This window comes from Emydura macquarii, unplaced genomic scaffold (genome assembly GCF_026122565.2).
Source record: "Emydura macquarii macquarii isolate MOO-44397 ecotype Brisbane River unplaced genomic scaffold, CSIRO-AGI_Emac_v2 contig_306, whole genome shotgun sequence".
Taxonomy (NCBI): domain Eukaryota; kingdom Metazoa; phylum Chordata; order Testudines; family Chelidae; genus Emydura; species Emydura macquarii.
In genome coordinates, this window is record NW_027130443.1 from 11353500 (window position 1) to 11367961 (window position 14462).

A 14462-nucleotide genomic window follows, 5' to 3' on the forward strand; every position below is an offset into this window, starting at 1 on the left:
TGGTCACCCCCCCCCCCACACACACACACAGTGCATCAGGATCAGAATCGAGCAGGCCCCGATCCCCGCAGACACACACCGGATCGGTGCAAACGGGGCCCGGCTGCCTCTGGGTTTGTTTAAAATCTGTTTTGTCCATGGGAAGTGCCAAATGGTGGAGAGAGAAAGAGAAACCCCCCCCCCGCGCCCCCCCCCCCAGTCTAGGGCATCTCTATGTGCTAAGGGGCGAGCTGGGCGGTAACGCGGCCGGGGGGACACGGCGGGACTCACTCACCTCATTGCAATTCATGGGCTCCATAGACAGGGAAAACCAATGAGCTCCCGCCGATCCCCAGCACCTTAATTTTGATTTAAAAGCCAGAGGATTTATGAATGAAACGGGTTCCACCCACCTCTGGGCGAGCGGGGGGGGGCGGAGGGGGAAGAGTCACGTGATGGCAAAGCTCATACAACAGCAGCGGGTTGGGGGGGGGGGAGGAGGAGGAGGTGGTGGCGAAATGCTAATCATGGGAGTCGTGAATAATGCCCCCGGGATGCTGAAAGCATTGCACATCATGGGATTAATGCTAACGGGCGGGGGGGGGGGGGGGGGGTATGTAGAAGATCCTTCCTCCCCCCCCCCAAAAAAAATCTAGCCCAACCCTTTTGCAAAAGAGCGTGCCTAGAAAAATGTCTGTTCTGCATCAGTCACTGACAATCCAGGCTGGTGTGTGGGACAAACTGTGCTCCTCTCTCTCCACCCGGGTCTACACTGCAAAAAAACCAACCCCCCCCCCCCCCCCCCCCAAAAAAAAAAACAAATTAAACCCCCACCACAGCCAATCTCAGAACCGGGGTCAACTGACTCCGGCTTGCAGGGTGGGTGCTCCGGGACTAAAAATAGCAGCGTAGACAGTCCCGCTGGAGCCCCCGACTCTCCCTGCTTGCTGGGTTTCAGAGCCCAGTGCCCACGCAGGAACCTCTTCACTACTATTTCTAGCCCCGGTGCGGTGAGCCAGCAGGAGTCAGGAGAGCCAGGCTCTGAGACGTGCTGCCCCAGGTGGGGGGTTCAGTGTAGACATAGGTACCCTCAGCCCCAGTGGGCCCTGTTCTCGGCTACACACCATTCTGTCAGTATCAAGAGGCCTTGTGGGTGGAAAGGGTCCCTGAGCCCCCTTCTGTCCACAGGGGCATCCCAGGCTCTGCTCTGGGCCTGTGCCCAGCGCCTGGCGTAGGGCATGTGGCCAGAGCACTTTACACTGTGGCTGTTCTCTGCATCCCAGCACCCGCAGGGAGCCATGGGAAGCCAAGCGTAAGGTAGAGCAGCCCGGAAGCAGCTCTGATTTACACCCCAGACCAGGCAGGGCTCGGGCTGGTCCCTGAGTACAGAGCGTGCCTGGGTGGCTTCCAGTGCGGGAACAGGATAACTGAGAATCAGGCTCCGTGTTCCCAGCACTACTTAACCCTTCGAAGGGCGATGTGCCTGGCGTGTTCGTTCTGCGCTGGCTAGGCTGGGGCTGAAGGCACCCCGGGCTGAACTGGACTCTTTGCTGACTCCGGTTCCCCTATTGCAAAATAAGCAGTGACAAGTAGCTGATGCTGGGCTGGGGCTGCCAGCTGTCAGGGCTTTACTGGAAGTCAGCAGCAGCCAATGCTTTTATCTCCTCCACCGCAAGAGCTCACCGGGGGAGGGGGCAGGGGGAGGAGAGAGAAGACGGGCCTTTCGGTGGCCGTTCGCAAAACCAGAATCACTCTTGTGAATAGATACTGCGATGACACGATGGAGGCGTGTGTCACATCCCTCTCTAGCGGCTGGGTGCTTGTTCGTCACGGCTTTGTCCCCAGACAGGCCACCACTTTACACCAGCAGCAAGGGCGGAATGTGGGCCCTCTGTATCCAAGTGCATGAACCTCTGCAGCGTGAGCTAAAAGCACCGTCTCCGTTAGCCAAGGTGGTAGCAGGCTCATCGACTTCCATATGTGTCCCAGCCACCACTAGAGGTGCTGCACTGAATGAGTGTGGGCTACACAGAGGATAACAGCCTTCTACTGCTGCTGGCCACTGGCGTTTGGCCTGTATCTCACGTGGTGGAGGCTTGTGCTCTGGCGTTGAAGATCGCAGGTACCCAGTAAGTAGAAGGCAACAGCAGAGCTGGGATGGTTTCTGCACTAGCTAGAGGGAGGGCAGCCCAGCCAGAGCTCATGGCCCTGGTTTATAGGCCCTGGTTTATAGGGCCAAGACAGTTTCGATGCTGTTTCCCCTTGATTGCAAACTGACTTGCCCAGACCATGTCTCATGGGTTAGCTGTCTATAAACCCCAGTGATCCCCTGGGCAATGGTCTGGAGAAGCCCCAGAGCTTGTAAGAGACCCTCTCAGTAGGATGACAATACTCTATAAGCATCTCTCACCCAAAATGGTCCCACCGTGCGTCCTAATCTATAGCGCCCCAGCACCAATGAAACGCAGCTGTCTCTAGGAAGGCGCGCAGCAGCCAACAAGCACAGAGGCTGTGCAGAGAGAGGATGCCAGGGCAAACCCTTACAGGGACCATTAATAGAACTGGATACAGCCAGGAAGTTGGGCTGTCAGGTCTGCAGGAAGGGAATCACACGGGAGCACTGTATTATAAACACCCACTGCTGAGACAGGTGCCGTTTTTCCATCACTGGAGTAAATCCACCCCCTCCACAGGCAGGAGCTAGGCTGACAGAGGAATCCTTCCGTTCCCCTAGTGGCGTTTATACCAGGGCTTAGGCTGGTTTTCCTATGTCTCTCACAAGTGTGAATTTTCACACCCTGGAACAACATAGCTATGTTGACCTCAGTTTTAGGTGTAGCCCAGGCCCGAGATCACAAAGGAAACGGTGGGAGCTGGGAAGGGGAAGTATTGAAACCTGTTCAGATTGCAAGCTGTCACTCTACATTTCAGGGGGTTGCTGGTCCTGCTGCTGGCAAGCTGGGGGGGGTCTGTAGGGAAGTGGGAGAGCAGGGTCTAGACCAGCAGCAGGCAGAGTAAGGGAGGGGGAGTTGTGCAGCTCTGTTTTAAGGAGCAGCCATCTTTGTCTCTCTTGGGTGCCATGGCTCTGACTTCTACGGACGTCAGGCATGTTACATGGTAACCTTCAGGCCAGAGGAGTGTGTGTTTTTATTGAATTCCTCTGCATGGGTGCTGGGACCATAACGGGAACCACGTGGTGGCTGCGTATGTCTGGGACGCAGCGCCGGGGATTGCCAGGGGCGGCCAGGAGCGCGAATGAGATTGGCCCAAACCTTGGCCCAGCCCCAGATGGTAACATAGCCCAGCCTGGAATTGTGTAACGGGAACTGGCTGCTTTTCCCTTCGTCCTGTCCCAGGGATGCAGGGTGAAGCTGCCCCACAGGGACATTTGATTTCATCCCCAGGGGAGGTGCGTTGGCTGTTGGAGAACCCCAGGGCTTGTCTAGGTTAGGGGAACTGGCGCTGGTGTGACTGTCACAATGGTGACCCAGCTAAGCCCCTCACATGTGCACACTGTGTTGGTGCAAGCCCCATCTCACACCTGCGCAAGCCGGGCATGCTGGGTGTAGCTACTTCAGTGCACAAAAACCCCCAGTGTAGACAGGGGCTAAGCCAAAGCAAAATCACTTGTGCTCCCGCAGCTCCAGGGTCCTCTCTTCATCAGGGTCCTCTCTCTCATTCAGGGCAAGGAGCCAGGCTTGAGAGATAACCCATGCTGGGCGGGACGGGAAAGTGAGGCACAGCTCTGGTTAAAGGGGCAGACAGCACATCTGGTCTGTGACCCCCCCAGCATCAGCCCTGTGTGCTGCAGACAACAGAGCCAGCTCCGGCCACGCCCCTCCCTTCCTTGAGCTAAGGGAGATCTCCCTGCGCTGGTAGTAGTAGTAGATCTGTTATTGCGTCTGTGAGTTTGGCCACCAGGTGGCAACGTGATCCTGAACGAAAGCAGCACATTCCAACGGAGCCGGAGGCAGCATGTCACTCAGCCAGGGAGCCGCTATGTATTGCCTCCCTCCACCCCTTGGGACAGAGCTGCCAGTGCATAGTGCCTGTGTGTGTGGGCGACGGGGGGGGGGGGGGGGGGGGGGGGGGGCGGAGCCAATCAACCCCCCCAGCCCCTTGGTAACAAACCATGAGCCCTGGGGGAGCAGGCTGAGTGTTAGCTCCTCCGGGTGGGGCTGGAGGGGGAGGGAGGAGCTTTGGCTTCCTGACTCAATGAAAGGGGGAGAGAAATGGGGGGAAAGGGAGAAGCAGAGGGAAGGGAAGGGGCAGGGGTGAGGACAGCGAAGGAAATGGGGGAGTTGCGGAGAGGGAAAGAAGAAAGAGTGGAGGGGGAGATTGGGGAGAGCAGGGGATAGCGGAGGGGGGGGGGGATAATGGCAGGGGGTGGGGAGGGGCTGGCTGGCAGGTGAGGATCCATGGCGGGGGAGCACTGGCAGCCCGGCTCCCGCTGACGCGCGGTGCCCACGCGCTGCCTCTGATGCTGACACCTCCAGATGTCTTTGGCGGAGGAGCGGGCGCTGAGGAGAATATTAAGAGGCTGCCAGAGGCTGGCTTCAGCAGGGGGCCCAGGAGGGAGGCAAAGTGCAGCCTGGGGGGGGCCAGATAAATCTCTCCTTGGGCTGAGCTCCCCCCCCCCCGCCCCCGGTGAACCTGCTTGGCCCCCAGCTTCCCTCCCTCCCCTGAGCAGAGTCACTGGTAAAATCCCAGTGGGGCAGAGCTGGCAGAAAGGGGGCAGTGGCCCTCTCCCGGCCTTCGTGGGCAGGGCAGATCCCAGGGCCTCTTCTCTGCTTTCCCTTCTCTCAGCTCCATCTTCTGCCCCTGCAGAGTGGCCCAGGCTTCCGCAGACCAGGAGGCCAGATACCCTCAGGAATACCCTGCAGTGGACGGGGTGAGGCCAGCGAGACAGATCTGGGCTCCTGCCCACTGGAGGACGTAGCGGCAGGACGGGGCAGAGGCGTACACCAGCTGGGGGGCTACCCTGTACTGGTTTTAGGGACAGCCCCGGGGCTCATGGGGCCAGGGAGAGGAGCTGGTTCCTATGAGCCACCCCACCCGCTCCCCACACTCGGTTCCAATAAGAGAAGGGGCTAATCAGGTGGATTGTAACTGGTTTAGAAGACCTCTGCCTGGCACATGCCTCAGTCCTGCAAGGGGCTCAGCATCGAGAACTCCCACCAGTTACTGGGAGTTGAGGGCACTCAGCACTTTGCAGGATCAGGCCCTGTTCAGAGCCACTGTTTGGCTGAGTCCCCTCTGATGTCCCAATTCCCCCCACCCCCGGCCCTCTCTGAACATCCAGCCCCTGCAACCGCTGATTCTTTTGGTTCCGGCTGATCCTCTTGAGCGTCCTGGCTCCAACCCATCTCCTGGTGTAAACCTAGTGGAGTCCAGTGAAGGTTCATCAAAAACTGGGATCTGGGTATGGCCAGCCCTGGTGTCTGAAGGGGCCTGGGGCTGGGGTTAGGGCCTGGGGGTCTGTCCCCATGGCATAGTCAGGTGTAGGGGTCTAGGGCCCATGTTGGTGTCTCTGAATCTGGAATTTGGGGATTACCTTTAAACACACAGGGCCTGATTCACCATTACTCTGAGGCTCTTTACAGCACAGAGTGGCTGGACCCAGCCTTTCCAGCTGGTGTAGAATGGCCACAAGGGTTTTCCACTGTCCCTGCTCCCAGCCTCTGGCGTGGGGTGCATGTAGGGTGTGTGGCCAGAGTGTTGCCCTGCATTACAGCTATTACCTGCTTCAGAGCAACCCTGCGGGCTGGGCACGGCCTCAGAACGCAAGAGAGCCCCTCGAGTACAGGAACGGCGTATCGGAGACTCAGCCCCACAGAATACAACAGTGAGGGAAGAAAATGGTGAATCAGGCCAGGAAAACAGCTCTGCATTGGGAGGCTGCCACAAGCCAGTGGGGTTTGGTTTATTATCGTGGTGTCAGCTGAACTCACTTGATGGATGTGTAGCTCTCTCTCGCTCTCTCTCGGAATGGAAATGCTGGATCTATTTGCTTTGTATGTAATAAATACCAATAGAAACCCCGTGCACGGACAGGTGCAGAGCCAGGGGCACCAAGGAGCGGGAGGGAGCTGGTCTGGGGTTGGGAGTGGCTGACAATGGAAGGAGGAGTGGATGGGGTTTTCTGGGGTCAAGGATGGGCCAACTCTGAGGCGAGGCCGCATACCCGAAATTCATACGAAATTCTGGGATCTAATTTGTACTCATCCAAACCTGACACAATGGCTGGGACTGTCCTGGGGGCTCACCCCATCTACTCTGATCCAGCTGCCTGTCCGTTATACATAGGTACAAACTCTCAAGCACTCCCACCCATCAGTCACAGGGGGGCAAAGTGGGTTTCCTTTTAAAGATGGAGCTTTTCCTGCTGATGCTGCCCTGTGGTGTATGAAAATGCGTGGCACAGGGCAAGAGGAGTGAATGGATCCTATCTTTATGCATGGACTGCCCTCTTCTGGTGCCATAGGGCGGTTGTGTATACACTTCAGGGTCACACACACACATACACACACCCTCCTTACATTCCCCTCCATTCTATCACAATTCAGAATTGGGCATAAAGAACGTTCGTTCCCAGGCCTCCACGCTAAGAGCTGGCCCCATGCACAGTAGACAATCCCTCCGTGAGACTGCTACTGAACGTTCACCCAGGTAGAAGGCAGCTACTGAGCGTCTCAAGGCACCTCTAGTTTCACGATGACTCCAGAGAATATTGGACCAGTAGCAGTGATTAAACTGGGGGTCGTGACCCCTCATGGGGTTGCGAGGTTATTATGGGGTGGTCGCAAGCTGTCATCCCCCACGCATGCAGGTAAGGGTGGCATGGCATGGGCGGGGCCATCACTTTTGTGGGGGGTTGTCACAGCCTGAAATATTTTCAAAGGGGGTCCCAGCAAAAAAAAGTTTGAGAATCATTGAGCTAAGAGATTGGGAGAGTTTAAACAAAACTGATTTATTTTTTTCCTGTTGCACTTTTTTGGTTTTGGGGGGATGTGTTTCAAGGCTGTTGAGATGTAAGAGGCAGAAACAGTGAGATTTAAATATGCCAGTGGGAAGTTACATGTCCCATAGACACTCACACACAGGCTGCAAGGAAAAGGAAAAGCTTTCCCCACAAGCAGGAGATACTTTTCCTTGGCCAAGTCACACTCTCCTTGTGCCTTGGTTTCCCCACCCATGACATGGGGATAGCGATACTGACTTCTTCCATAAAGCGCTTTGAGAGCTAAAGATGAAAAGCACTGGATACGAGCTAAGCATATTAATTAATGTAATTGTTAGTAGTAGTAGTAGTAAAATGAGTGCAAAACAATGACACAGGGACTCCCCCCCTCCCAAGAGAGTTGGTGGGGCCAGGGCAGGCCAGCTGAGTTCTGTTTACGGCTATAAGTCGCTGAGTTGCTCTATAGGTTATGCAGATACCCAGCTTTTATTAGTAAAATGGGCCCTGCTCTGCATGTAACTGGCTCTGTGGGCGCAGCTGCCTGCCCGGTGGAGGTTCTGCTGGGATGACGGGCGCTGGCCATTCATATTATGGTGCTTTGGGGGAGGGAGGGGGGTTTGGAGGAAAAAACGACCCTACAACAACAAACAAGCAGGTGGGAAGTAAATAGTGGGGCACAGGAGAAAGAACTACAATTCCCAGGTGTCCATGGGGCCTGCCTCGGTGCATTGTGGGATTTATAGCCTCATTTAAAAAAAAAATTCCGTGAGTACAGTACTACCATTCCCACAAGTCTTCGCGGCAGCAGGCCCCCCCCCTCCGGCCCTGGTGCATCATGGGATTTGTAGTCGCTGGCGCTACCAGGCCCGCGGTCCCCATGAACCCTCGCGGCTTATCGCGCGGTGCCTTGTGGGAGTTGCAGTCCCTTCCTTTCCCAGCCTGCCCCGCGCCGGCCCCGTTGCCCTTCGGGTGGCCTCCCCGCTCCGCGCCCGACATGTTGCCCGCTCGCCGCCTCCTGGCCCTCGGGCCCCGCGCCCTGCGCCTGCCCTCGCCCGGCCTCCGGGCCCCGGCCCCGGCCCGCTCCTACGCCGAGGCCGCCGCCGCCGGCCCGGCCCAGATGTCCTTCACCTTCGCCTCGCCCACGCAGGTACCGGGCGGCGGGGCCGGGCCCAGCACTCCCTGGGGGGGGGAGCCCTAAGGCGGGGGGCCCTGGGGGAGGGGGATCCTGGGGCGGGGTCTGGGGGCGCGAGGGGTGGGGGAGCCCTAAGGGGGGGCCATGGGGGAAGGGGGGTTCCGAAGGCGGGGTCTGGGGGGCATGAGGAGGGGCGGGGGGGAACCTTTGAGTCCCCCCAGGACTGGGGCCCTTAGAGCATGTGGGGGTCTGGTCCCCCAGCTCCTAGGCGTGGGGATCCCTGGGAGCGGAGGGGGAGATAGAACCCCCCCCTATCCCACCCCCCTCCTGCACGTGCTGGCCTGGGGGCTCCCTGGGTAGGGGGGGTGGCCAGGCCTTGCCCCCATCTCCCAGGGGCCGGTGGTAGGGCTGGCGATGGCCCTTCCCCACCGGCCGCCTCTCTTCTCCTTCCAGGCTGGGCTGTGGGGTTTTTGTGTCTCATCCCCCTTGGAGCCTGCCCTGCGGCTGGCTCAAGGCTGTTCTTTGCTGTCAGAGCTGTGCCTGAACGTGCAGGCCCCGCGGGGGCTGCGCTGTGTGGGGAGCTCAAGGGAGAGTCCCCGAACCTGGAATTCCAGCCGTCATCCCACCCCGAACGTCCACTGAATCAGGAGCCTGTCTGTGGTGACCTTCAGAGCTCGGTGCAGGGCATGTCTCCTGGGCCCAGTGTCCGCCTGCCTGTACGGACCGTTCCAGGGCAGGCCGGGGGCTGCTAGAGCCGTTAAGTCAGTGGTTCCCAACCTTTTTGGCTCCAGGGCCACAGGTAACATTTTTTACAACCATGAAGGGCCACCAGCAGGCCCCTCCCCACTGCCGCCAGACAGAAGGAATTCCGGGAGGAGGCTGCCTCTTCGCTCAGCGATCTCCCATCTCCCTGGCTGCAGCAGGGAAACCACACGCCTCCTGTAGCCCCGTGCACTCCACCTGGTTCTCTAGGCAGTGGCTCCCTTCTGCAGCCTGGGGGACAGGAGATCAATGCTTCCCGGCTCCGGCAGGGACCCCAGCGTCTATGGACCTAGGCGGAGTGCTTTGCCCTGCTCCCTGCTACAGCCAGGGGAAGGGGAGCACTGATCTCCCGTCCCCTTGGCTGCAGCACGGCGCCTGCACTGGTCTTTTAGCCCCATGGCAACATGCTCCGCCTGGGTCCTTAGGCAGCGGCTCCCTTCTTTGAAAGCCCCCGTAGGCCATAGGTTGGGAACCACTGCGTTAAATGCCTGCGGGCTCATGCATTTTATATCCAGGTGTTGCACAGTGGCCATTTTTTTTTGGTGCCTGGTCCCTCTGCAGCTCCATGTGGTGCCATCCCCACCAGAGTCAGGCTCTCGCAGGGCTGGGGCGGTTTCTGAGGCTCTGATGGGAGCCGTGGAACGGCACTGAGGCGTCTCTCCTCTCTTTGTGGATTATTGCATAGTGGTAACAAACCCTGCAAAGAGTGTCTAGCTGGCGTAGAAATGTGGTCTGGTTCAATACAACATGAGCTCTCTGCTAACGGGGGAGAGATGCCTGAGCAGGCGCTGGGCAAACTATCTGCCCAGGCTGCCGGGTGCAAGCAGAGAGGAAGGCAGGGGTCAGGATGGAAGGGATTTAGAAATGCTTTTATTTTAGGAGCTGGACAGAGTCGTTCAGGCACGATGTAAAGGATTTTCGGATTTTGGCCTAATGCTCCATGCTGCTTTGCTAGTCCTCTTCAGTCCTGATCCTGAACACCCTGCCTGCTAGCCTGCTCCTGGGCCCCCAGACAGCTCAGCCAGTGCACCATAATCTGACCCTGCAGCGCTCAGTTCTGACTCTCCCGAGCTCTGTTGTTTGTTGCGGTAGCACTGGGGAGCCCATTTGCCGATCAAGGCCCCAGCGTGCTGGGCAGTGCACACATAACAAGCTCTGCCCTCAGGATCTGGCAGCCTCAGTGTGTTCTTGATGTGGCAGTGCCTCCTCTTGTCCCAGCTCTGTGCCCACGCTTCTCTGCTCTGTCACCCCCCTTACAGTCAGCATTTCTGCCTTTCCAGTCCTGCCTGCTCTGCGCTGCTGCTGCTGTTTGACTCCTACCTGTGTGGTCACCCTTGGCTCACAAGCGAGATGCTTGGTCTCTCCGATTCCTAATGGTGCTGGTGGCTCTTCTTGTGTGTGGGTTGGCATGGCTTGTGTCTCCTGCTCCGGAGGGGCCTGGGATCAGCATGGGGCCCCAGAACTAGGGTGCAGTGGGCCCCGATTGATGTGTGCTAGCAGAGCGGGGGGGTGGGAGGGGAAGGGTTGGGCCAACAGGGTGTACTGCATTTCAGGTCTGAGGTTGTGCTGGCAGAGTGCTGTGGGATGCCCAGGGCTGGCACAGAGCACCAGAACTGCAAGGCAGGACTTGTGCTGCCTTGGCAGAGCTGTGTGGGAAGCTTGCGAGAGGCCTGCCTCGCTATCTCTCTCCTATCAGCCTCTTCGGCCACGGTTCAATTTCAGGTCTCCCTACGCTCTTCCCAAGCTTCTCCAGCCGCTCCCTTTGTCTCTCTCGCCCACTCCCGACTCCATGACTCCTCACGCCGCCCCTCTGCGCTTGGAGCGCTTTCCCAGTCAGTGTTTGCCAGGCCCACTCCCTGCCCTCCTCCAGAGCTCTGCCCGAGTCCCACCCTTCTGAAGCGTTCTTGCTGCACACTTCTACTGAGCCCGCTCGCACCTTCAGCCTGGGAGGGTGGGCAGGGCAGGGACTCTGTGAACTCAGCAGGTTGTGCCCAGGGCATGTTTTGAGGCCAGAGTCCCTGGGTCCCCTCTGGCTCTTGCACAGGATGGGGTCAAGGACCCTCGAAGGCTGTGTGGTCCTGCCTCCTGCTGTCCGAGGGAGAGAACTGCTCCCAACCGCCCTTCCTTCCACTCTCTCAGGTGTTGTACAACGGAGCCACCGTGAAGCAGGTGGATGTTCCCACGCTGAGCGGCAACTTCGGCATCTTGGCGGCTCATGTCCCCACGTTGCAGGTCCTGAAACCTGGAGTTGTGACGGTCTTTGCCGAGGACGGCACAGCGACCAAATACTTTGGTGTGTGAAACTGGGTGGAGCCCTGAAAGTGTGAGCGGAGGCAGCAGGGAGGAACCGTGGCTCCCCTTTAGGGATTACCGTAGGGGAATGTCTTCCCAATCGAGATGTGCCATGGCTGAGTGCCAGGAGCGCTTGGCTTCCAGTGGTTCAGCAGTCCAGAGGCAGTGTGGCTAATGTTGATCTGGGAGCCCAGACTCCTGGGTTCTCTCTGTGGGTCTGGGAGGGGCTGTTTCCCAATGGATGGGGGATTGGGAATCAGGGTCCAATTTATGGCTCTACCACTGTGTGAGTCAGGGCAAGCCATTTCACCTCTCTGCCTCAGCCCTCCTGTCAGTGAAACGGGGAGAAGCCCTCCTTCCTGGGGCTAGGGAGGGTGTCTGAGAGGCTTACAAAACGTCAGTGAAGTGCATTGCGGTGCTATAGGAGTCCTAGGACAGGCTGATAAATTACCTGGGTAGATGGCAAGTGAAGGTTCACCACTGGCATGTGCGCCGTCCCCCAGCAGGTCCAGGAAGTCTGTCCTGGTGACTAGTGGGCCTGACACCTGGGACAGCGATAGCTGACAACAGACCTGACCTCACAGTGCTGCTGCGGGGGAGGGCTAAGAAGGTGTAAGCTCCACTGGGTACAGATGGGGGGGTGCAGCGTGCCTGCCATTGTGACTCCTGCCTACCAAAGTTATCCTGTGACTGGGCCCCACAAACCAGGCTTTGCTCACAGCCCTGCCCTGTACCTGGAGCCCACGAGCCGTCCGCTGCACCCACTGACTCAGTCCCCCTGCTGTTGTGTTTACAGTGAGCAGTGGCTCTATCACAGTCAATGCAGACTCGTCTGTGCAGCTGCTGGCAGAGGAGGTGGCCACTTTGGACATGCTGGATCCCGCTGTGAGTACCCTGCGGTCGCCCACCTGCCTGCCCTAGGTGGTGGGGGACAGGCTGGGTCACGCTTGCTAGCGGGGCAAAGAACCTGGCTGCAAGCTGAGGCCTCCTATGGAAGACTGACTCCCCTCTTCTCCTGTGTGGGCTGCCTGTCTCAGGAGCTTCCTGTAGCTAAGAAAGGCTTTTGCAGATCAAGGTCTTTTTCCTCACCCTGATCTTTCCAGGAGCATAGAATTAACCCTTCCTTTAAAGGATCGGGTGGAAAGAAGCTGAGTTGACCCCTGCTCTGAAAGCGACATCCCTTTGCTGTGGAGTCTTTGGTGATCTGTCACAATTCCACACCTGCTTCAACGTCTGGGGGGCCATCCTTTAAACATGGGGCTCTTTAATAGGCTGTCCGAATGCCTCTGCATGCCTCAGACTCCTGAAACAGGCCTCTCTACACGCCCTGCGTGTGGGTGAGTGCCTGCGTGCAGGACCGGCCGATGCTGCAAAATTGAGCTGCTGGGGTTTGCTCCAGCTTCCAAGGACAAGCTGCTCCGGTGGCCTCCCAGGAAGGTTTCAGTGCTGCTGGTTCAGCAGTGGCCCATTATGGTGTTGCTGAATACGCCCTTGCCCTCTAAGAGCAGTTTGTTACTACAGCTCTACTGCTCTCTTGAAGTGACAGCTGCCCTGGAGAGGGGCCCAGCTGGCTGCTCTGGGGCTGCAGGTCCTGTCTAACCGTCGCTCGGGCACACCCCAGACAATGCTCCTCACTGAGAGGGTCACTTGCTCTGTCTCCATGGCCTCTGCTGAGAGAGATTTGTCCTCAGAGGTGCCGTGTGCCTGAAAAGGGGCTGGACTTGCATGAACAGTGTGTGGGATGGGGTGACCCTGAGCACCCCATCCTGGGAAACCAGCGTGGGGGTGGGGCACAGCTCATTAAGTCCAACCCCCCCGGTAACCGTGACCTGCTCAGCTAAGTGATACGCTTCAGGGCCTAGCGTTCCAGCCCCCGTATCCTGGGTGGTGCTGGCGGCAGCTGTGCTCTGATATACCTTCCTGCTCCTAATCCCTCGGTGACCGCTCTCCCCCTTGCTTTTGTGTTTACAGACTGCTAAGTCGAATCTGGATAAGGCCTTATCCCAGTTGGCTGCGGCACCTGACGAAACCGCTAAAGTAGAAGCCCAGATTAACGTAGAAGCCAGTGAGGCCCTAGTAAAAGCCCTGGAGTAATTAGGGTAAGCATCTTCGGTAACATTTCTTGGTGGAAAGCCCCCGATCTTTGCTGTTAACTCAGTCCTCTTGGAAGTCCCACCTAGAAGGGCTGAGGCTGTGCAGAGCTTCTCAGCCCAGCTCGGGCCTGGTGTCTGGACAGCCAAGCCTCCCTGCTGGAGAACAAACCCGCTCGCAGCCCTGGCCCTTTATGAACGACCAGCTGCAGACACTAATGCAGTTGGGGGAATGTCCCTGCCGTAGCAGGCCTCTGCCGTTAGATGGCAGCATGGGCCAGGTCAGTCTGATCATGGCTGCAGGCTGTGGGGGTTGATGCAGTCCCTGGTGAATTGCTGGAGTCTCAGCATTCACAGTGGCGCTCTGGTTAATGTGTCACGGCTATTAACTGAGCTTGCCGTGGGGTCTGAAGGCAGGGGCAATTCGGGGCCGGGGTAGTAGTGGGAGTCTGTGACTTACGGGTGGCGAGCGTGCCACGCTCTGTCCTCCTAAGCCATACGCTACACGTGCCTCTGCCCCCATTTTGATGCCGATCTCCTCTGTGAGAACACATTGCTCCCAGCGCCGGTTCTGCCCGAGTTCGGTGCCTGATCCTCCTAGCAGGTGGCTTGTTGGGCCTTGGCACTTGCTCGCTTGGCTCAGGGCCCACTGCACTGCCAGCCTTGAAGACCACCTGCGCTGGCATAAGAGGGCAGGCTGCCCAACTGCTAGCGCCCGGTCATCTTTGTGGGTGAGAGGAGAGCTGGTCTCTCTGGGGTGGTCGGGGTGCTAGTGGTTCTCAGTGCAGCCCATTGCCTTGTTTCACACAGACCACAAAATGGCCATTGGCCGTTAACCACTTCTAAGCCTTTAGAGGAAAGGCTTCTATATTCTTCATTGTTCCCTTAGCCTGGATCCCTTTGAAAAACCCTTCCACTTGTGTGTGTTGCAGGGATTCCGTTGGCGATGTGCAGAAGCCATGGACTGGGTGCTGGGCCCGGCTTCGCCCCGTTTGTACAGATGGTATGGGACAGATCAATTAAAGAAAACAAAAGCCCCTACGTGTTGAGTGTGACCTTCTTCTGAGGCAGGCTCAGCCTGTGGAAAGGAGCCCATGGTTTGCACCAGCCAGATTGCACATTGCTCCTCTGCAGGTGACGTGCTGATTGCGGGTGTGTTCCTGCCCCAGACGCTGTGCTCTGGCTGGGTGAAGCTGGGAGCGGTCGCACCAGGCATGTGTGGGGTTGGTCTGGGGGAGGCCCCTTA

The 14462-nt window shown here is 58.1% G+C and overlaps 1 protein-coding gene across 1 annotated transcript; it reads left to right on the plus strand.

Annotated features, from left to right (window-relative positions):
• Nucleotides 1-7871: 7871 nt before the first annotated feature.
• On the plus strand, nucleotides 7872-14253 carry ATP5F1D (ATP synthase F1 subunit delta). The gene is made up of 5 exons (XM_067554792.1): nucleotides 7872-8087; nucleotides 10974-11127; nucleotides 11923-12011; nucleotides 13098-13225; nucleotides 14149-14253. Exons 1-4 carry the CDS (start codon nucleotides 7935-7937, stop codon nucleotides 13218-13220), a joined length of 519 nt encoding a protein of 172 aa, XP_067410893.1. The 5' UTR covers nucleotides 7872-7934; the 3' UTR covers nucleotides 13221-13225; nucleotides 14149-14253.
• Nucleotides 14254-14462: the final 209 nt, after the last annotated feature.